The sequence below is a fragment of the Nannospalax galili genome, unplaced genomic scaffold, assembly GCF_000622305.1.
Source record: "Nannospalax galili isolate Female #2095 unplaced genomic scaffold, S.galili_v1.0 scaffold202, whole genome shotgun sequence".
Classification (NCBI taxonomy): domain Eukaryota; kingdom Metazoa; phylum Chordata; class Mammalia; order Rodentia; family Spalacidae; genus Nannospalax; species Nannospalax galili.
Genome location: NW_008349000.1, coordinates 400,403 through 421,851, shown reverse-complemented (window position 1 = coordinate 421,851; position 21,449 = coordinate 400,403). Strand labels below are relative to the sequence as shown.

At 42.5% G+C, this 21,449-nt stretch overlaps 1 protein-coding gene across 1 annotated transcript in view; it reads right to left on the bottom strand.

The window, feature by feature from the left end:
• Ppm1h (protein phosphatase, Mg2+/Mn2+ dependent 1H) overlaps positions 1-19,346 on the bottom strand; it is a 297,333-nt gene extending 277,987 nt beyond the window's left edge. Inside the window, exon 1 of the mRNA XM_008846139.3 lies at positions 18,705-19,346. Within this exon, the coding sequence (XP_008844361.1) occupies positions 18,705-18,949 (245 nt within the window). The 5' untranslated portion in view covers positions 18,950-19,346. The remainder of the gene's footprint in view (positions 1-18,704) is intronic.
• Between the last annotated feature and the right edge of the window lie 2,103 nt (positions 19,347-21,449).

Sequence of the window (21,449 nt, the reverse complement as noted above, 5' to 3'; positions counted from 1 at the left end):
CCCTGCCCAAAAATGACTCTCCTAAAATTTGACTTATGATTTGATACCTATTAAGAAAGCCTAAGCACTTTTCCTGACTTCTAAGCAGCATGATTTATTTCTTTTTTATTTTAATTTTTACAAAAACTTTATTGAGAATTCCATACATGCATATGAGGTGTTTTGATCAAATCCATGCTCACTCCCTCCCCTCCAACATTCCCCCCTCTGAAGAGGTAACCCTAAAATCTTTTAAAGATTAGATACAAGCTCCCAAATAGTTTTGACATTTTTGGCCTTGGAACAGAATATGTTGCTAACAGTCCCAAGGACATATTGACTTTTAGCCAAGAAACTGGCTACTTTTCTTTGGGGTCTTTTTACCCTAGCTGCCTAGCCAATTCCTACCTCCTATTCTTATCATGCCATCCTCTGAAGGGGTTACCCAAATTGCCAATAGGGAATAGGGACGCTGACTACTCTGGCTTCTTTCATGCTGAGCAGGGATGCAGGGTGAGGCAATTGTAGTACTCCTTCAGTGGATCTATCTAAAAGACTCCCAAATTGCATAACTTTTGTCTCTAAGGGGAGAAGAAAGTCCTTGAATCATTAATGGGAGATGTGAAGGAGAAGTAAAGGCAAGAGTAATTAGCATTACAAGTTCTAGACAGGGAGCCAGAAAAAAGTCAGAAGAGGGCAATTTTCAAATGTTCATATGAAAGTCCACTGGAGTTTCTTGGCAAGGGCTTCCAAAAGCATCTCTCTATTAGGTTGTTAAATGTAGAAAAAGAACCAGCACCACATCAAGTGGGCAGATTGGTTTCAAGGCTTACCAGGTTTCCAAAAACATTACACTATGAAAAAAGAACTTTCTAGTCAAGAAAATATGGTAATTTGACAAGACCCAGACTGCTAGACTTAGGAATGAACATATACCAAGGAAGTTAAGTATAATTAAGAAAGATTACTATATTCATTGAAATGATTTTAAAATGCTTTGCAAAACATAATTTTATTCAAATTTTGATGTGTTCATTTTTCCTTATCCAATTTAAAGCCCCCTGAAGATTAGGCTGTTTTAGCTTCCTTTGAGCACCATAAACATTAAACTTTCATGGCAATTTCTTTCTAATGATAGGATATCTTTGTTTGTTTGTTGTTTAGCTATATTTTGATTACTTTGCATGCCTTTATGTGCACATGCCACAGTGTACACATAAGGAGGTCAGAGGACAACTTGCAGGAATCTGTTCTCTCCTTCCAACACATGGGTCCCAAGGATGGAACTTAGGTTGCCAGGTGTGGCAGAATGCACCTTTTTATTCTTTTATTAATGAGTGAATCCACACAATGATTGGTCAGTTTCAACGAGTCAGTGACCAGCCCAGCATCCAGAGACAGATGAGGGTTTTTTTTTTCTTTCCTTAGTCATTTCTATTTCTTCTTTCAAGAACTTTCTGTTCAGATATGTAGCCATTTGTTTATTTATTTATTTATTTATATATATATTTTTTTTAATTTTTACACCCACTTCCCAGATGGCACCCCCCCACAGCCTCCCTCCCCCCACTAGAGCCCTTATACTCTGATATCCCTGCTACTGTCTGCAGAAATGGCATTCTCGCTGATCCTCATTTTCTTCTTTTATTTTCATTTATCTTAAGGTATATATGAGTGTGTGTGTGTGGTTTGTGTGTGTGTGTGTGTGTGTGTGTGTGTGTGTGTGTGTGTGTGTGTGTGTGATGTTGGGTACTCTTTTATTAAAGATGGAGAAGGATGTTTAAGAGCACATGGCAACCATCTAGAGCCATCGAGATATAAGTGAGTAGTATTGTTTCTTTCATTCTCTCACCTAAGTAAGAAAGCATAAAATCCACACACAGACAACATAGCCAAGCATTTAGGTTTTACAGACACTTACAGAAAAATAAGCCAGAAATAGTATATCAAAGAAAACATTATGAATTTACACTCCAGAAAACACAAAACACAACTGACTTGTCTGTACCAGAGTCACTGAGGAAGTAGGCTCAGTGTCCCTTGATGTCTCTATGCCTCCTAGTGAACAATCTCTATTTCTGAAACAGGAAGTCACCATGTCATGATATCTTGATTCATCCTGAGAATTTTGCAAGCTCCATTATGGAGTCTTTATTAAAGAATATTCCTTGGATGGCATTCGTTTGACTGGCCCCCAGCTGGAAGAGTGGTTAAGTTTCAAATTTTCCATGATGTAAGGAAACAGGAATAAAGCAAAGAGACACTCTCTAATTTGACCTCACAAAGCTCCCAATGATGTGAATGCTAAAGACATGGAAAGCTTAAGGACAAGAGCGGTTCATTTGCAGGGTTTGAGATGCAGAAGTCCAATGTTGGATAACTCCCGGACAGGAAAGAAGACCCCGCTGTTGGTGTTTTGTCTTAACCAAAGGGTCAAAACTATTCAACCCAAATTCCTTAATAACTGTGAAAAGAATAAATAAAGCAAATAGACTAAAGGAAATAATACCTGCAATAAGGATGGCTTGAACTATGATGACATAGGCATCTCAATCTCAAAGCAAATATAGTAAAATAGGAATTATAGAGTCTACATGGTGGGACTGTGGGTGCAACACACAGTGGCTTCAACTTTTCTTCATGTTTAAAAGTTTTTATTAAAAAGTGTCAAGGAAAACTAATTCAGAATTATGATTGCAATAAGAGGGTAGAAGGTGTCACTGGAACAAAACTCAGCCTGGAAGGCAAGGTACTGGTTGGTAGTCTGACCCCAAAGACTTAGCGTTCAGAACTGGAAAGGACCTTGGCATACTCTAGGACAGTTAATCCACGGATTTATGGGTTCCTGAAAAGTTAGAAAACAGCAGCAATTTCACAATATTTTCATAAAACTGTAAGTACCTGATTTAAGACTTGTTCTTTAGCCTGAGATTATGTGCTGTAACACTTCTGGCTTTAAAATATAATTAATATGTTGGTGATAAGCGATGATAGGGTTCAATGTCCTCCTATCAAAAATAATCCTTTATCAGTCTTCCGTAATTAAAAAATAGCCTTTTATTTATTATTTGTATTTTATGTGTACGAGTGTATTGTCTGCATGCATGTAAGTGCACCCATGTCGTGCAATGCCCACAGAGGTCAGAGAGGTCATTGGATCCACTGGAACTGGAATTACAGATGGTTGTTAGCCACCATGTGGGAGCTGGGAATCGAACCCATGTCCTCTGCAAAAGCAGCCATGCTCTTAACCACTAAACCAACTCTCTAGACCTCTTCTCAGTGTTTTTGAAATCAGGTTACAAAATGAAAATAATGGGAGCTACCAATGAGGGTAAAAGTGTGGGAATTACCATTATAATCCTTCAACTTTATAAGAAACTGAGGCCAGAAGTCTGACTAACTGAGATGCTAGCTCATCATACAACCCTGGGCAGTTCACTCATTCCAGGGGTCACAAAGATGAGTAACATATTACAGGTGGGATGTCTATCAAGGACAAAACCTGGGTTCACATACAGGGACAAGGGCCTCTTGGTAGGTCACCAAAGGGGCTGATTTTTCAGGGCTACCACTGGTGTACTGTGGAAGTGTGGTCCATTCTCAGCACTTACAGTGACTTTTCTGAACTTGGATGCTAGGCATCCTCCACACTGCAGCAAATCTAGCTTAACAGTGACACAAGAGCACAGGGAGATGCAAGTTTACCTCCTTCAAGACCTACTGGTCTTCTCTTCTCTAAGCTTTTCTCATAGCCCAAAGGACAACATGAAATTTTATGCAGAATATTGTGAAACAACCCCCTTCCTTTGTAGGCTTTTGGTATGTGAGATCTAAGATGACATTTGGAAATAATAAAAGCAGCAACTATAAAACTTCAGACTTTAATTGGTTCAAGAAATGTACTGGGGTGGGGGCTGGAGAGATTAGCTTAGCAGTTAAGAGCACTGGCTACTCTTGCAGAGAACCTGGGTTCAGTTCCCAGCGCCCACATGGCAGTTAACAACCATCGATAACGTCAGTTCCAGGGGATCCGACGCCCTCTTCTGGTCTCTGTGGGCACTGTGCGATATGAGTGCACTTACACACATGCAGGCAAAATGTGCACAATACAAAAGAAAAATAGATAAAAATAATTTTAAAGAAGAAAATCTGTACATACACTGCAAAAATAATGTATACAGACAGTCAAACTGAACTGGTATGTAATGAAGGAAAATGCTCTGTACCTCAATAGAATGAAAGAGATTACAGAAGATAAACTGAACAAATATTTCATAAGACAGATTAGACAGTGCTTCACATATATGTCCCTCATTACCCTCAACTGCCTAGACAAAGGAGATGAGGAGAAATGCAAATGACAGTGAATGGAACTGCATGGTCACAGAGGGCTACTCTGTGACTGTGTCTGAAGGGTTACAGTGCTTTATTATGTATGCTGGAGGATCACTGGGACAAACCACCAAACTACAGGAGCTCTGTAGCTGGCCTGAGTTTACCCATTTTAGGAAGGAAAGAATGGTCTAGCTGTGTTTACCCTGTGGCCCACAGGCTGCCTGAGCCCCAGGAGAGGGATGAATAAGGCCCAGTCCAAAATTCTAAACTTACTTGAAACTTTCTAAGAGTTTTGTATTTTTTTTCTTTTTTGGTAACTTGACTGCATGGGTTTCAAACACAAAGTTTGCAGATGATAACATCATGTCACAATGTCAAAAGGTTGGACATGCCTGACTGAAGTCCCTATGGCCTACATAAGAGCAGATGGAAATATATAATATGGATGCCTTTCTGAATTGCAAGGCAGGAAAGCAGGCATATTCAGGCCCAAATAGACACTATTTCAGACACTATTGTGTGAAATAGGAATACATACATATTTAGATACTTTTTGTGTCTGACAATGAGCAAGTGCATACCACTTCAAAGAAGACTGAATTTTTAAAAGTCAGCCATCAATGACATTGTTTTCACTTCCAAGGGTTCACTGTTCAGTAATAATATACTTGAAAATGTATAAAAATAAGGTCAATTCACCTTTTGATCTCCTAATATGTGCCTGAAGCAAAATAAGGAACTACAGTATTTGTTACTAAATGAGTTACCTATAGTAGAATCTTGTGAACTGCCTGTCCAGTCCACACTACCATCCCCTACTTTAGAAACAGCTCATTCCAGTGGTGAGCCCTGGCAGCCATGTGGAGATGTGATCCCTAGCCACAGGAATAAGCCAGAGATGGACATCAGACACAAGCTAAACCAAATCGAGCTGTCCCCTGAACGCCAAGTTGGAATTGAGGTTTCAGTTTAGTATGTCCTGGTTGCTTGCTGGCAGCATGGAGGCAGATGTGAGGCGCTGATGGGAGAATGTAAGGACTACCACCTCGTTCCTGGGTGACTTTCCGGAGCACAGTTGCAGTTCCTTGTGAAGACCAGCTATAATGCTATGTGTGGGTTCCATGGGATAATGTTACCTTCTCTATAACTCTCACTCATCCCCCACCCCTTAAGTTATGTTTTGATGACTTATATCTAAGAAGGATAAGCAGGGCAGACCGACCCTCCTACGACAAGTATACCATACACCACTCATCAAAGAAGCTTCTTTTTGCAACAGATGGAGGTTACTGTGGAGTTCCACAACTGGTCACACACAGAGACTATATGTCTGAGAAATTCCCAGCCCTGAGTGACATATCTACAGTGGAACCTCTACACATAAGGCTCATGGAACTAAGTGGAACAGGGGAAGAGAGAACACTAGTGCACCCCTTTACTCTCACCAGCAAAGCTTTGTTATGCAACAGAGTGTGATAAGCTGGCTAAGTTTTAGAGAGAAAGAGCCTGCAGAGTATGTTTCCCTGGATAAGACTCCTATATTAAACTTCACCCACCCACAGCTCAGGGACCATTGCCGAAGAGGGGGCAGAAAGAGCCAGGCATGGTACATGAACACAGGGAAACAGAGGCTTTCAGACCACGGAAACTTGCAGCAATGTGAACTTGCAGGAATGGTGATGTTGAGCACAAGACCCATGCTGACTCAATCAGACAAGGGCCCAGAGAGGAGTAAGGGAAATGGGTGGTGGGCAGGCCCTAGCCTGGGAACTGTTGGAGAATGATTACTGTTGGGTGAGGGAGAATAGACCTTCCTTAAGATCCCTAGATAGGATGACTAGACTCCAGTGTATGAACTTGCACCAAAGGACATCTGGGTACAAATGCTTTACCAGCTATGACTTAACATGTATGGCAGAATGCTTGAGATCTGGTGTGGGGGGATTTGGGGGGCATGGATTGGGGAGGGGGTCTAAATCTGATTAAAAACTGTTCTATGAAATGTACAAAAGATCAATAAAAATATTTAAAAAATAAGGCTAAGCAGTTAAAAGGACTAGGATGGTTACCCCCGATAGCCAAAGCAACCCTGAGCTCAAAGAGCAATGTTGGGAGGATTACTATACCAGATCTCAAAGTATACTACAGAGCTATAGTGATAAAAAAAAGTGTGATACTGGCACAAAAATAGACACATAGATCAATGGAACATCACTGAAGACCCAAACCCAAGGACACACAATTTCAGCCACCTGATATTTGACAAAGGTGCCAAGAACACACAATGGAGGAAAGACAGTATCTTCAACAAATGGTGCTCGCAAAACTGGATCTCCACCTGTTCCATCTGTAGAAGAATGAAACTAGATCCTTATCTTTCACCTTGCACAAAAGTCAACTCCAAACGGATCAAACACCTCAATGTGAAACTGGAAACCTTGAAAATATTAGAAGAAAATATTGGCAGTAACTTACAGGCTATAGGTGTAGGAAAGGATTTTCTAAATCGGACAGAAGTTGCTCAGGAATTAAGGTCAACAATCAACAAGTGGGACCTCATTAAACTAAAAAGCTCTGTGCAGCAAAAGAAACAATAAAAAAAAAGTGAAGAGAAAACCCACAGAGTGGGAAAAAAAATCTTCACCAGTGACACATCTGACAGGTTTAACACCCAGACTATAGAACAAACTCAAAAAACCCAGGAATGAAGTAAGCAAGTAACCCCATTACAAGACGGACCAAGGAGATGAACAGAGAGTTGTCAAAAGAAGTAATGAAAATGGCTAAGAAGCATCGTGAAAGGTGTTCATCCTCATTACTAATTATGGAAAGACAAAATAAAACCACTGAGATTTCATCTGACCCCACTCAAACTGTCTAAGATCGAGAAAACAGATGATACACCAAATGCTGGCAAGGATGTGGAGAAAGGGGAACACTCATTCACTGCTGGTGGGATTGCAAACTCATGCAGCCTCTATGGAAAATAGTGTGGAGAACTCTTAAAAAAACTAAAGATGAACCTACCATATGACCCAGTTATACCACTCCTTGGCATATACCCAAAGGACTCATCCTATTGTAGAGACACTTGTACATCCATGTCTGTTGCTGCTCTTTTCACAATAGCTAAGAGATGGAAGCTAAGTGCCCTCAGCTGATGAGTGGTTAACAAAAATGTGATACATTTACACAATGGAGTTCTATTCAGCAATAAAGGAAGATGAAATAATGAAATTTGCAGGTAAATGGATGGATCTAGAAACTGCTGAACTAAATGAAGCAACAGAGATTCAGAAAAACAAAAGACATGTTCTCCCTCATTTGTGGATCTGAGTACCAAATCTTTTTAAATTCCATGTCCTTTTAATAAGATGATGCTGTACAGCAGTCTCTTCTGAGTGAAATAACTACCATCATCACAATTTCGGCTGTGCCTGCTTGCTAAACATCATCACAACTAAGCTTCTTGACAGTTGTTGGACTTGTTGACTATTGTATTCTTTAATTAAAGGAGATATAGGCAGGGTCATTGGACCCTTACCTGAGTATCCAGCTGCTCTTCCCAGAAAACTATATGTAATTTGGCCCTAATCACATATGGTCTCCTGGGTTTGAGAAGGACTAAAGTATATTATCTGGGAAAAGCTAGGAAAGGCTTTCCAATGTAAGTACTCTCAGGCCACCCATACACCTCAGGAACCCCTCAGTCATCTCTGTAAGTAAGCTCAGTAAATTTATTGGTTCCCCAGGAAAACTTTAATCAAACATTGGTTTGACATGAGAATCTTAGAAGGGGCTAAACATTGCTTAGTATCCCCAGGAAAAGAGTTCTCACAACAGAGGGAAAATTTATTTGTTAATGATATTATGTCTCATAATTATTAAAAAAGAAAATGAGAATGTAAAAGATGTTAAAAGGACATGGGAAAGGAGGTATTTTCCAAAATAGAAAGAAAAAACAAGAAAGCCTAAGCAAGTGACAAAGGTCTGTATAGGTTTGCTATGATATATAAAGGATGAAACAAAAATAATATACACATAATCTTAAAATTTCTAAGGTCATAGTTTAGTCAACTAGTTTTAAAGAACAAAATATATGTCTAGTCAAGGTTTATCTGAGAATGTTTGGGTTTTGCCCAAGCTTTATTTACATAGCACATGGTAACTAAAAGTACAGATTGGTGAAACTAACCTTCTTGGATGTTTTAGCAGTCATACTTTGAGACCTATACTAATCTGCTCAGAGGGACTTAAAGGACAGTTTTTGCCCCTTGCCCTCCAAGGTTGACTAAATTCCAGGGGACTATGAAGCATCTCTTAAAATGTCCTGTTACTGTGGCAAGTCACTTGTCCTCTTGTTCAGGGAGGGCATGGAGATCCCACCAGATGGACTTGAACCCATGTCCAGACTACAAAGAGGAGGGTCAACTCAGAGGAAACATTTCCTCCATGCTTCCAAGTGAAGCCAGCCACAGTCAAGCAGGACCCTTGACTGATCTTCATATAGACGGAACTGGTAAAAGAAAGGAGCCAGGTGCTCCTCCCAAGCCCGTGACCCCTGAGGAACAGATCATCAAACGACCTTAAGATTAAAAATAAATTGGTTTATTTGAGCCAACTGTATGATTTAAACACCCAAAAGGAAAGTATAACCAAAGATTAAAGTGATCAGTATATTTCTTAAGAGTTCAAGGGATTATATTTCTCAGACATTAGACTTAAGTTCATATAAAATGTTATTTAGACAATTATTTCTCATTGGTAATTTTGTTTCTAATCACAAAGTGATGCTCAGATGTAAGATTTCAAACCTTGGTCTGCAATACTGTAGTGCCCACCTGTAGCTAAGGGAGACAACCAGCTATTGTTCTAAAATGATGGCTAAATTTGTTTTCTCCCCCATCTAGAAGCCTTTGTGAGGGAACTGACACTGATTCTAGCCACTCCGACAGCTATGAAAGTGCCTGAAAACAAATCCTGAGTCCATCACTCTCAAGTCCAGCCTTGGCAGACAAAAGAAAAATGAGGGGGAACCCAATAGAGGGATGCTTTTTGGAAGCCCTCGTCAAGAAATTCCAGTGGACTCCAATATGAACATTTGAAATTTCTACTGTTTTGACTTTTTTCTGGTTCCCTGTCTAGAACTTGTAATGCTAACTACTCTTGCTTTTACTTCTCCTTCACATCTCCTAGGCACCAGTCACGGACATTCTTTTCTCCCTACAGTTAAGAGTTATGCAATTTGGGAGTCTTTTAGATAGACCCATTGAAGGGTACCCCAACTGCCTCACCCTACATCCCTGTTCAGCATGGAAAAAGCCAGAGCAGTCTGCATCCCGATTCCCTATTGGCAATTTGGTTAACCACTTCAGGGGATGGTATGTTAAGAACAGGAGGTAGAAACTGGCTAGGCAGTTAGGGTAAAAAAGACCCCAAAGTGAAGTATCCAGTTTCTTGGCTAAAAATCAAAATGTCCTTGGGCCTGTTAGCAACATACTCTGTTCCAAAGGCTAAAAATTTCAAAAGGATTTGGGAGCGCTTATCTAATCCCCAAAAGATTTTAGGATTACCTCTTCAGAGGGGGGAATGTTAGAGTAGCAAAAAAGCCCCATTAAAAAAAGAGAGCATGGCCGGGCGTGGTGGCACACACCTTTAATCCCAGCACTCGGGAGGCAGAGGCAGGTGGATCTCTGTGAGTTCAAGGCCAGCCTGGTCTACATAGTGAGTTCCAGGACAGCTGGGGCTACAGGGAGACCTTGTCTCAAAAAGACTCAAAAAAAAAAAAAAAAAAAAAAAAAAAAAAGAGTACATGAAGTTGTTCAGGAGAAAGTGATGGGAGATATGGGAGGAATTGGATGTGGATTTGATCGAAGTTATGACAAAGATTCCATATGACTTTGTAGAAAACAAATTTTGCATTGTAAAGGAAAAAGTATAGAGTTAGAAACTGAATGTGATGTTTAATTGTGTCAAGTTGATGGCATTTAGAATCACCAAAGAAACAAATCTCTGGACATGTCTATCAAGGCTTATCTAGATCAACTGAGGTGGGAAGACCCACCCTAAATGTGTGCAGCGCCCGTTCTATGGGCTGGGGGCCCAAACTGAAGACAAAGGAAAAGCACAGGCATTCGTTGCTCTCTACTTCTTAAGTGCAGATGCAATGTGACAGTTGCCTCAAGCTCCTGCCACCATGCCTTCCCCCATGAGAGACTGTATCCCCTCGAAATGTGAACCAAAACAAACCTTTCCTTCTTAAAGTTGCTTTTTTCAGGTATTTTGTTGCATCAAAGAGACAAGTAACTAATACTGTGAATGTATTAGAAAAATACTGTGGGCAACAAGGCCCAATTGTAGTTGAAGAATTATTGGCAGCTGATTATTGCTGGGTGAGGAAGAGCTGATTTTCTTAAAGGGAGGGACTCTCAATAGGCTGCCTAGATCCCAGTGGATGAACTTTCCCTGAGGAACATCTGGGGACACTAACTTCACATGATAAGTTTTAAAACAAATGACAGAATGTATTAATTCCAGTGGGGTAGGAGACTGTGGGACCATGCCAATGAGGAAGGGGGTATATACAAAGTCAATTAAGATGTTCCGTATGGGGGCTGGAGAGATGGCTCAGCAGTTAAGAACACTGGTTGTTCTTGCAGAAGACCCGGGTTTGAATCCCAGCACCCACATGGCAGCTAACAACTGTTCGTAACTCCAATCACATGGGATCTGACAGCCTCTTCTGACCTCCGCGGACACTGCACAATACAGGTGCACTTACCTACATGCAGGCAATACATATAAAATAAAAATAATAAATAAAATTTAAAAAAAGATGTTCTGTATGAAATACACAAAAAATCAATAAATTTACAAAAGAATATTGTAAAGTAATAGGCCAAGGTTATCTTATATAACCTTAATATATAAAGAGTGGATAAAACTATATAAATCAGAAAGTGAGGAGAAACTATATAAATCAGAAAATGAGGAAAAGAATTCAAGTGGCTAATATGTAATGGATAATATAAATATATACATGATTAATTTCTTCTATCATCAGACACAAATTCTAATGAAGTGCTTTCCATCTTTCAATTACTGGCAAACATTAAAGGATTGATGGTAAAGCAGTTTCTAATCAAACACTGCTGGCTAGAGTGTAAAGCAGTACAGTCAATCTGATAACATCAATCATCATCAAATGTACATGGCTTCTAATTAATACTTCCACAGCTAAAAGTTGTCCTTAAAGAAATAGCTAGATGAACTAAATAAATCCTAAATGCCTAAAGGTAAATCCCAGATGGGATGTCCACTCGGTCTTTATTTATGCAAAGTCTTCTGAAGGAACATCAGGCATGACTATACTGACTTGTAGAGAGTCCAGCATCCACTCATAAAAAAAAAAAATGGTCAAAGACATGGCAGACATGATCCACTTTTAAAGATATAGTAAGTCTAAGAATATCTCAAGTTTTAACAGTGGCTTTGGATTTACACTTTCACTTTGTTCTTTATAACTTTCAGTAACTTCTATATTATCTGAATTTTCTATAACAAATATTTTAAAGTTGCATTTTTTTAGTTTTTCATTAGAAACATTGAGGTATGTAGGAAGAGAAATATGTCTATAATTTACAAACAAGGAAGCAAACAATAGTGACAAGAAAGTTGAAACCCACCAGAGGCAGGTAAGAACTGGGTATGGATCTTAGATCTGCCACTTAATAAGCACTGTGCTTTTGAACAAGTTCCTTACCTGTTCTGCATGCATTTCATTAAATTTCCATGGAAAGTGCATAGTATAGAAGCCACACACAGAAAAAGTTCAATATACAACAACTACTGCATTGAGCAAATGTTAATGCAGCTAATAAAGTATAAATAATGGTGGGATCTGAATCCTGGAAATGGACCAAGCAAACCAAATGCTACTGCTATGTTCAAAGTATCTACAATAAACCAAATTAGAAAGCCCGTGAAAACACTGAAGGAACCACACAGGAAGGTCCCTCAATGCTCAGGCTTAACACCAAGTTGTCAAATTAGGCTTATCCTGCTTCTTTTATACAATTTGCTTTTCCTACATAGTCAGTATTGAACATGGAAACAGCCGAAGGTCACAGAGGCTATGCACATACATCAGAATCAAAGCATAGCTACCTAACTGCAATTGCCCCCACTTTCTTCCCTCTCCTGTTTTCACAGGTAACACTCTTACCTTCATGGGATTTTAGTGAGGCCCCTCTAGCTCCCTTCTTTACAACCTTAACCCCCATCCTGTGGTCTCTGCAAGAATCTTGCTAAGAAGGAAACTCCTCAACCATACTAATGATCAAGCTCTTCACCCCCCACCTTTGACAGACAAGTTAGTCTTCTTCCAGCAAGAATCCTGCTAGGTCAGTTCACTTCAGTAACTTTCCATCTCCTGACATTCATCTGCTCTCTAGCCATCAGTCCAGCTGTTTGGAGTCGAGCCTGAATGTTATATTGCAAAAGAATAAAGTCTTCCCTTCTGTTTAAAAAACTGTCAGGATAATTTTTTCCTTTAAGACTGGGTATGCATAAAGGTCTTGGAACAGAGCTAATCACAGCACTGCTTGGGAGGAAAAATAGTTTGTTTCCCTCATGTGACATAAATACTGAGAGTCAAGATTGCCCAGAGAAGGGGATGGAGAAATGGCTCAGTGGTTAAGAGCACTGGCTACTCTTGCAGAGAATCAGAGTTTGGTTCCCAGCACCCACAGGCCAGCTAATGACCATTCGCAACTCCAGTTTCAGGGGATCTGACACCCTCTTCTGGCCTCCACATGCATTGTAAGACACAGGTGCACTTACATACACGAAGGCAGAACATTCATATGGATAAAATAAAAATAAAATTTAAAATATTTTTAAAAAGATTTCCCAGAGATATGAAGACACTAAAAATACAACAAAACCCCCACTGCTGACCTTTCTAATCTTGATTACCCTTGATTTTACTGAACTTCAAAGAAGGTCCCAAAGGGGAAGGGGAGTCAACATTATAAAATGGTCTCTAGGATGATGGCTATGTTTTTTTTTTTTTTCTTTCTTTTTTTTTGTTTTTTTTGAGACAGGGTCTCCCTGTAGCCCCAGCTGTCCTGGAACTCACTATGTAGACCAGACTGGCCTTGAACACACAGAGATCCGCCTGCTTCTGCCTCCCAAGTGCTGGGACTAAAGGCATGCACCACCATGTCGGGGCAGATGATAGCTATGTTTTATTCTATGAGGGACCTAGCACAGGAATGGTACCTGACAGAAGTCCGAAAATGTCATCAACTCTATGAGGGAAATAATGGAAGCACATGAACGATGTTTATTTCTTGAAAGAGGGCATATTTCAAGAGTAAAGAAGTCAATCCTCTGTTTAGGAAAATTAGAAAATCAAGACACTTAAAAAAATTCTACCAAATAGTAAGAAAACTGCCTTGAGCTAAAACTTAGGTGGTGAAAGCAGGGAAATCTCTATGAGATGGGAACCAGCTTGGTTTACATAGTGAATTATAGGCCAGCTGGTGAGGCTATGGGGAGACCCCATCTCAAAAAAAAAAAAATAAAGGAAAATAGTCCCACTATGCAGTGTTCAGTTACCAGTGACCTTTGCTGTAAGCATAAACAGGAAACCCAGAGTGGTGGGGTAATATCAGATATGATGTTGTCTACCTCAACAGGAGTGTATTGTAGGTAAACACAGCTGTCTGGGTGGCTTAAAGCCTGTTCCTCAAAACTCTGTGCTGGAAGGAAGTTTGACACATTTTCCTAAGAAAAGGGTCACCCCAGGAGCACCACTTTAGAAAAAAGTCAGCAGTGTGAGGTAAAGTCTGAGAAGAAGAGAAGGTTTAGAAGAGTAAATCCTTCTATGAATTACCATACCTACCTATGGAATATCTTCAGCTACTCTGGACTCACCTGCAGGTAAGGACTATAGACTGGCTCATCTGCAAATAAGGACTATGAACAGTGTAGTTCAGGCACCCCTCTCCCCATCACCCCCAACCTGTTTCTTTCTAACCTTACACAACCAGAAGTGGACAGCCTTGAGATTCCTTAGCTGCAAAATTCAAACAGGAAGTTCTCAAACAGGAGCTCTGAAAAGGAGTCTGAAAAAAGGGGTGGGTGTGCCAGGAGAGATCAAAGGGGAGAAGGGAAGAAAGGCCAGGAGATTTCAGAGCTTCAAGACAGCAATAGTGGTTTCTTTGTCCTTACCAGGGCATGGCCAACTAATGCTCTTGATTGACAGTTGGTAATTACTGGCCTGGACTGAGCGATGGAACTCTTACAGATTCTAAAACAAATTCAAACACCTGTGAGCTGGTTGCTGGATTTTAATAGTTACTTCACCCAAAATTTTGCAATTTTGATCTCTGTGAGACTCAAAAGAACTTATCTAATATACATTAAACAAAAGTTCTCAAAGCGTTTTGTTCATTTATTTTGTTTGTACCCATGTCCAGTGGTCCTTTTATCAGATGGTGTATAATAGGAAAAAACGTTTACAGTTAGAGATATGCCAAATTATGCAATAATGATTATGTATTTTTTTTGGACAAAAAAGTATTACTGGTAACACTTAAATACTTAATATACAAAATCGTGCTGTTCAATACACTGACCCATTCTCCAGCATTTACTGTAGTTTAAGGCACAAGCTCCACGCCAGCTTGCATCTCTGAAATCACTGCTCATGAATGACAGAAAAGTTAGGTACATCTTTTTTAAAAGTTTACAAAAAGACATTAAAACAATGAACTGACCTCAGGTCTCTATGACCCAGCAGGGACTACTGGATTACCTGGGTGGTATTTGAACCAGAGGGAAGTAGTTGCCTCCTAGCCTCTGGGTCAGACTTGCTTCCCCTGGGCACTCACTCTCTGGGCAGACCTCACAGGTTGTCAATGATTTAAACCAAGTTTCAAAGTGAAACTTGTTAACACATGTTTTTAGAAAGAATCTAGCTCAGTAGATACTGTCTGTAACTGCAGTGCGTTAAAGAGTTTCACAGCCTGGCAAATACCCTTTAGTCCAGTGGCTACTTTTTTTTTTTTTTCCTTTTTCCTCTATAGGAAAGGCTTCAGAGAGCCAGGAAATCCCACCAACGCAGTGCCAGAATAGACAAGGCTCTTCAGCCTCTGCATCCTCAAGACTTTAGGGACTGCATTCAGCTGATTCTCTAAGTCTATCTCCCACAGACTATCTCTTCTTGAAAAGGATTAACAATATATGATAAAAATAGACCATTTTCCCACCATCCAAAAAGGTAGATCATCAATGTTACAACTCAATCTCTTTCTCCAATCTCTCAGTCACAAGATGATATCTGGCCTTATTCAGGACGGCTTGGAACCAGATCCTTTCTTTTTCCACCGAGTTATATTCCCCAGCCTGATTACCTTTTATTTTGGGACAGTGTTTTACTAAGTTTCCCAGGCTGGCCTTGAATGCTCCTTAGCTCAGGCAACTTGAGATTCTCTTTCCTCATCCTCTTGTATAGCTAGGATCCTCCTGCCTCAGCCTCCCAGGTAGCTGGAATTACAGGCCTGCCTCACCTGCTAGCTTCAAACTCCTTTATTAGACAGAAGTAAAGGTTTAGGCTCAATGGCATCCTTCTCTTCACCACTCTTTAAATACTCTTCCCACCTATTCTATCCCCTCAGGGACCTTCTAGAACAAAGAGGATTTCCACCTCCCAGTTCCTCCTCTAGGAGTAGACAGCATTACCGGTAGCAACTTCTGAGCACACCCCCAATTTCTTCTTCTTTTCCTTGTTTCAGCCATTTTAGTCATTCAGGATGTATCTTTGCTGAAAGAAAAATGATAGTTCAAGGTCTGAAGAAGTGGTGCATCACGGTATCTGGTGAAAGCAGCAATGAAGGAAGATGCCAAGAGTGTGAGTGGAAACCCTGGAGTCAGACGGATGCATCACAACTTAAGGAGGGAGTTCAGTGTCATGGGCTCTGGAGACTGTCTGGGTTCAAATACAGGTTCCAGCCGTCGGCAAGTTGCTTTACTCTTTCATAGCTGTGATCGAATATGAACTTGAATATACAGTGCACGCTAAAGAATGCTAAGCATTAACTACATTAGTAGTATTATTACTATGGTATACTTTAGAAGAACAAGGTTACTGGGGAGGCTGAGATGGGAAGATCATCAGGGTAGCCTGGGATATGCAGTGAGACTGTATAAAAGGGGAGGGTGGTTGGGAGAATGAGGTAATTCTTCATGTATTGACTTGGAATAATGCCCACGACAGTGTTTGGGGAAAATACTATAGAATAGCATACAGTATGAGCCTGTTTGGGGAAGAAAAACAGGGGTGTTTATAGGTACATCCAAACATTGGCCTACTATGGACTAGCACACACCCCAAACACTGGCTGACTGTGCTCCAAGAGTGAGAGGTGGGGTGGTAGGACCCAACATGCTCCTATAGATCTTTGTTTGAATTATCATGCATGTTATATTTTATAACTAATTTTAAAAACTGAAAACCTTTATAGTGGCTGTTCTAGCCTTTCAATTCAACATCTCCAATGTTCTAGTACAGAAAAAAAAAAATAAGAACTTCTTAGCGTCAAGAAAACTGAGTCTTCAGGAAGATGAGATGGAACCCTCTCCCAATTCCTCTTCTCACAGAAAATTCCCCCCCTTCCTCCCACATCCCCTCCCTCCCTCCCCCTCCCTCTCTATCCCTCCTTCCTTGTGTGAAGTTTCCCTTTTATTATGCCCTGGTAGCTTCCACACACACTGTTAATCTCTTCCTAACTTTCTCACCATTTCCCAGAGCATCTTGAAGGTCCCCAGACAGGTGCCCTTGGCCTCCGAACCCATCAGCATCAAACCACCACTCAGGTGCTTGGCAGGCCCAAAAGGGCCTCCACCTACACAGCTATGGGTCGGTGCATCTCCAACTATTTTTGGCCCTTGCAAAGGGTCCAACTGGGCTTTAAAACTTATTTTTCAGGCACTTCTTTCCTTTCCACACTGGTGTTTACTTTTGCTCCATCCTTCTCTCAGAATTTATTAGGCTGTTTTGGGCTGTTTTGTACCTTCTCCTTCAATGCTCTCTGCCAAGCTTGACAGCTTCTATGCTATTCTTTTTCCCTTTTTAGCAACAACCCTCACGCTCACTTGTCTTCTCACACGACAGTCATCTATCCCCATTTATACACAAGCTCCTGGAGTCACGATCACAGGATGACGCGGGAGGAGAAAGAATTCGAGATTCTAGGCAGCGTGCCTTGCAAGCCACCTCCCGCACCCGAACCCGCGCTGTCAGGAACCACGCCTGAGGTGGGGTGCGGGGATCCGGGTCAGCAGAACCAGGTCAGCACCGAGGCACACAGACATAGGGGGAACTGATTGGTTCCTGTGTGAACCAATCATCGAGGGAAGCCGTGCACCAGTTGGGGAGGGCCAAGACTGCCAAGTGAATGAGGTTAAAGGGAAAGAGGCAGGTGCACCCAGCACTTGGGCTTAGGTGCACTTTTGAACCCACAGCCACTAACCTTGGGATTCTGCTCTAAATCCTCCCTTCCTGGTCTTTCAGCTCCGCAGAGCTAAAAAGCAGATAAGAGGGGGAAGCGTGACTACCCCACCATTCACAAGGTGGTATTAATAGTCAACTAGTCAACGGAGAAGTGGCTGTGGAGTAGCGGAAGAGAGGTGCAATCCTTTCCACGCCGCCAGGCCGTGAGCCTAACCCAGAACAGCAAATCACAGGGGAGCTCACTAAATCGTCAAAGCTGATTAGCGAAAGGCTGAATTAGACACCTGGAGTAAGTTTCTATCCTCCCCAAGGACTGGGGGAAATAGTACTGGCATTCACTGACCGCTGTGTCCACTACCCGCTAAAGCAGAGACCAATGAACACCGAGACTCATACCTTCCCAAACATACAATCACGCGCACCAACCCGGCCACCTCCGGGAACCTGTCCCCTGTCCCCACCGCGGTGACACGTCCTCAAGCCTCCACCGCCACCAACTCTTCACGCGGGGACGCAAATATCTTTTTTCTTTTTGGATGGTGGACAGAAATACCAAGTCTCCCTACTATATTTCAACTTCAGCAGAGCCGTCTGTTCACTTTTACCCCCCAAAGTGTCACAGCCCCCCATTAACAGACCGGTCCCGACCTCTGCGTTCCCACGGTCCTGCGCCGTTAACCTTCCCATGTACCACCCACTGCCTGGCCCCAGAGTCCCTGCCCCGGGGTTTGGTCGAAGGGCCAGCGAAAGTGAAGAGGTCCCCGCCGAGGCCTGGAGGCCGGCAGTCGGAGGACAGAAGCGGGGAGAGGAAGGAGCTGGCACCGCGCGGGGAAGGGCCGCGAGCAGAGCCGGGCGCCGCTGCACTCACTCTGCGTAGCCAGTGGCCCAGGGCAGCCGCCGGGTCTCCTTGAGGATGAGGATAGGGCGGGCGATGTGGTCGGCGCTGCACTCCACCTCGTCCTGAGACAGCCCGAGGAACTCCGGCCGCCCGTAGGGGAAGCGCAGCGGCAGGTCGGAGCCTCCGCAGCCGCCGCCGCCGTGCTCGGAGCCGGAGCTGCCAGCCATGATGCCGCCCATGAAATTGGCCACGGCAGATTTCACCCGAGTGAGCATATTACTCCGGAGCCCGGCCGCCGCCGGGCGAGCAGGACGCTGCGGGGCGATGCGCAGCGCTGGGCATGCGGGCTGCGGCAGGCGCCGGGCGCACCGGAGCCGGGCCGCCGGGGCGCACCGTGCGGCTCCGGGAGCTCAGTGCTGCAGGGGGCCGAGCCCCGGCCTCCCGCGCTCCCGACAGCCGCCGCCACCTCCCGAGGAGACACTTCCGCAACCCAGAGACATGGAGCGGGCGGGCGGCTCGGGAGGGACACCGCGTGCCAGGGGAGCGGCGGCTGCGCCGGGTACCTCCCCGCCCCCTGCTCCGGGCTGCGGCGTGCGCGGACCTGAGCCCACCCGGGAACCCGCGGAGCCGGCTGCCACGGCTACTGTGGAGTCATGTGATAACCAGGCTGCAAAGGCTCCGGCTGCGGCTGTGGCCGAGGCTCAGCTCCTCCCCTGCCGGCCCCAGCCGGGCTAGCTCCCGGACCTTGACCTCTGGAGGCTCCTGGGCCGGGTGGTACAGGGAGGAGCGGATGGGGGCGCTGTGAGCTGGGGGCTGCACCGGTGTTAGGGGCTGTCACGTGGCGCCAGGCAGTTGGGAGAAGCCAGGTGAGGAATAGGTTTTGGGAGGAAAACTGCCTTTGACCTCCGGAAAATCAACTTCAGGGAGACAGGTGCAGGTAGGGGAGCTCTCCAAGTCCCGAGTGTGAGAGCAAATTTACCCTATGTGAGAACCTTAACCGCACAGTGAGGACACAGGAGCATTTTGAAGTTTTGCCTAGGCGTGCACAGAATTACTTTTCTTTTTTTCTTTAATGATCTTTACACGCGTCGGTATCCATGACCCAAACCTTGTTTAGAATAAGTTTAAACGTACAAAAACCCTAAAGATCTCTAAGAAAGTAGAAACAAGCACTATTTGAACTAACCCTCAACCGTTAACAAATTTATATCGGCTTTTCCCCCCACATAGTGACAAATGTACTTTAACTATGTTCAATGCTAAGGTTAAAAGCGAATAGATACTTATAATGGTATTTTCTGGTTATCTCATATTAAAACTAAACTTAAAGTGCCTGTAAAATAAGGTGCTTCGTGAAGGGCAACATTTGTTAAATACTGACCTTGCCTTAAAAAAAAAGAAGAAAAAAAACTTTTGCAATAGGACTAGTATCTACTTCATGTTAAACTGACTTGCATCCTGTTTGGATGTTTACCTTCTGCCAGGACTCTGCTAGTGCAGTGAGCTCCGAACAGCTCCCCGGAGCTGCAGATGGCAGACAGGCCCCTCATTCTTCTCGGTGAGAGAGGATAGTAGTCCCTGTGCTGGGAAAGCGACTATGCGTCAAGGAGTCTGCTGTTCCACCACGCCTGGCTAAGCCTCACCAGTTCCTCTTCAGTCTCTAGAATCATTTTTAAGGGTATCTCCTCCCGGTGACCAGTATAATTTACAATATACCAGATAATTATGGCAATATTTCAAACGCTCAGTGAAATTTCACTGCTTTCGATGCATCGGTTTAATGCTTTCCACAGAAGTGTAATTTTTACTTCAGTCCCCTTCATCCCCCTGATTATAAAAATTGGGTCAGAATTTTAAATGATATGAAATCAACTCCTTACCCTTGGCTTGATTAAGCTTTTTCTGAGTAGTAAATCTCTCATACCTGTTTTGGCTAAACATTCCAACACATCACAGGCTTGAAATTCACTAAGTTTAAGATAAGCTTCAAATTCTCCCCTTCTCAAACATTTCTTGTAGTACAGCTGCCTTTTAACATTTTGTTTAGATAGTTCCACTTCATAGTAAAGCTTTAGTGTGTATGTGAAATTGGATGCAATAATATTTTCCTCTCTGACCTATTTTCCATCTAAAACTAGTACTTGATCATGATATATTATAAATAAATAAAATTCAGTGTTCCAGACTATAAATGAAAAAGTAAAAGACAACTCCCAGTGCATAACCACTGTGGTTATTTTCTATCGGCTTCCAATCTTATTCTGAAATAGATACTTAGCATAATCAAATTTGGAAACATTAGCAAGTTTTGTGGACCAATACTGTAAGAAGATATTGTACTGTTCCTCTATAACCTGATTATTACCTGTTGGAGGAACGTGCTGGTCCATCATTAGTGTGGCACAGCAACCTTCCCTGATACTTTATCCTGCAAACAAGCAGGACTTCCCTACTCTCTCTCCTTTGAATGTTTATAGTAGATGGAAGTGGAATTTTTTCTTATTTAAATGGGGGGGTCATCATTGCTCTTAGAGGGGCCCCTATGATAAATGCCTTTTTATTCTTATTATAGATGTAATTTCTGGGAGTATCTGTGCTAATGAACTCAAGTGTTGCAGGAATCAGGAATTGAGAGACCTTTGATTTGTTTACTAAACATTGTGCATAGGCCTCAGTCATTGGCAGACACCACACTTAGCTTTCTTACGTTCTTTTCCCCTGGAAAATGGAGTTTGGAGACATTAATAGATATTCTTCAGAAGAGACCTTATGCTT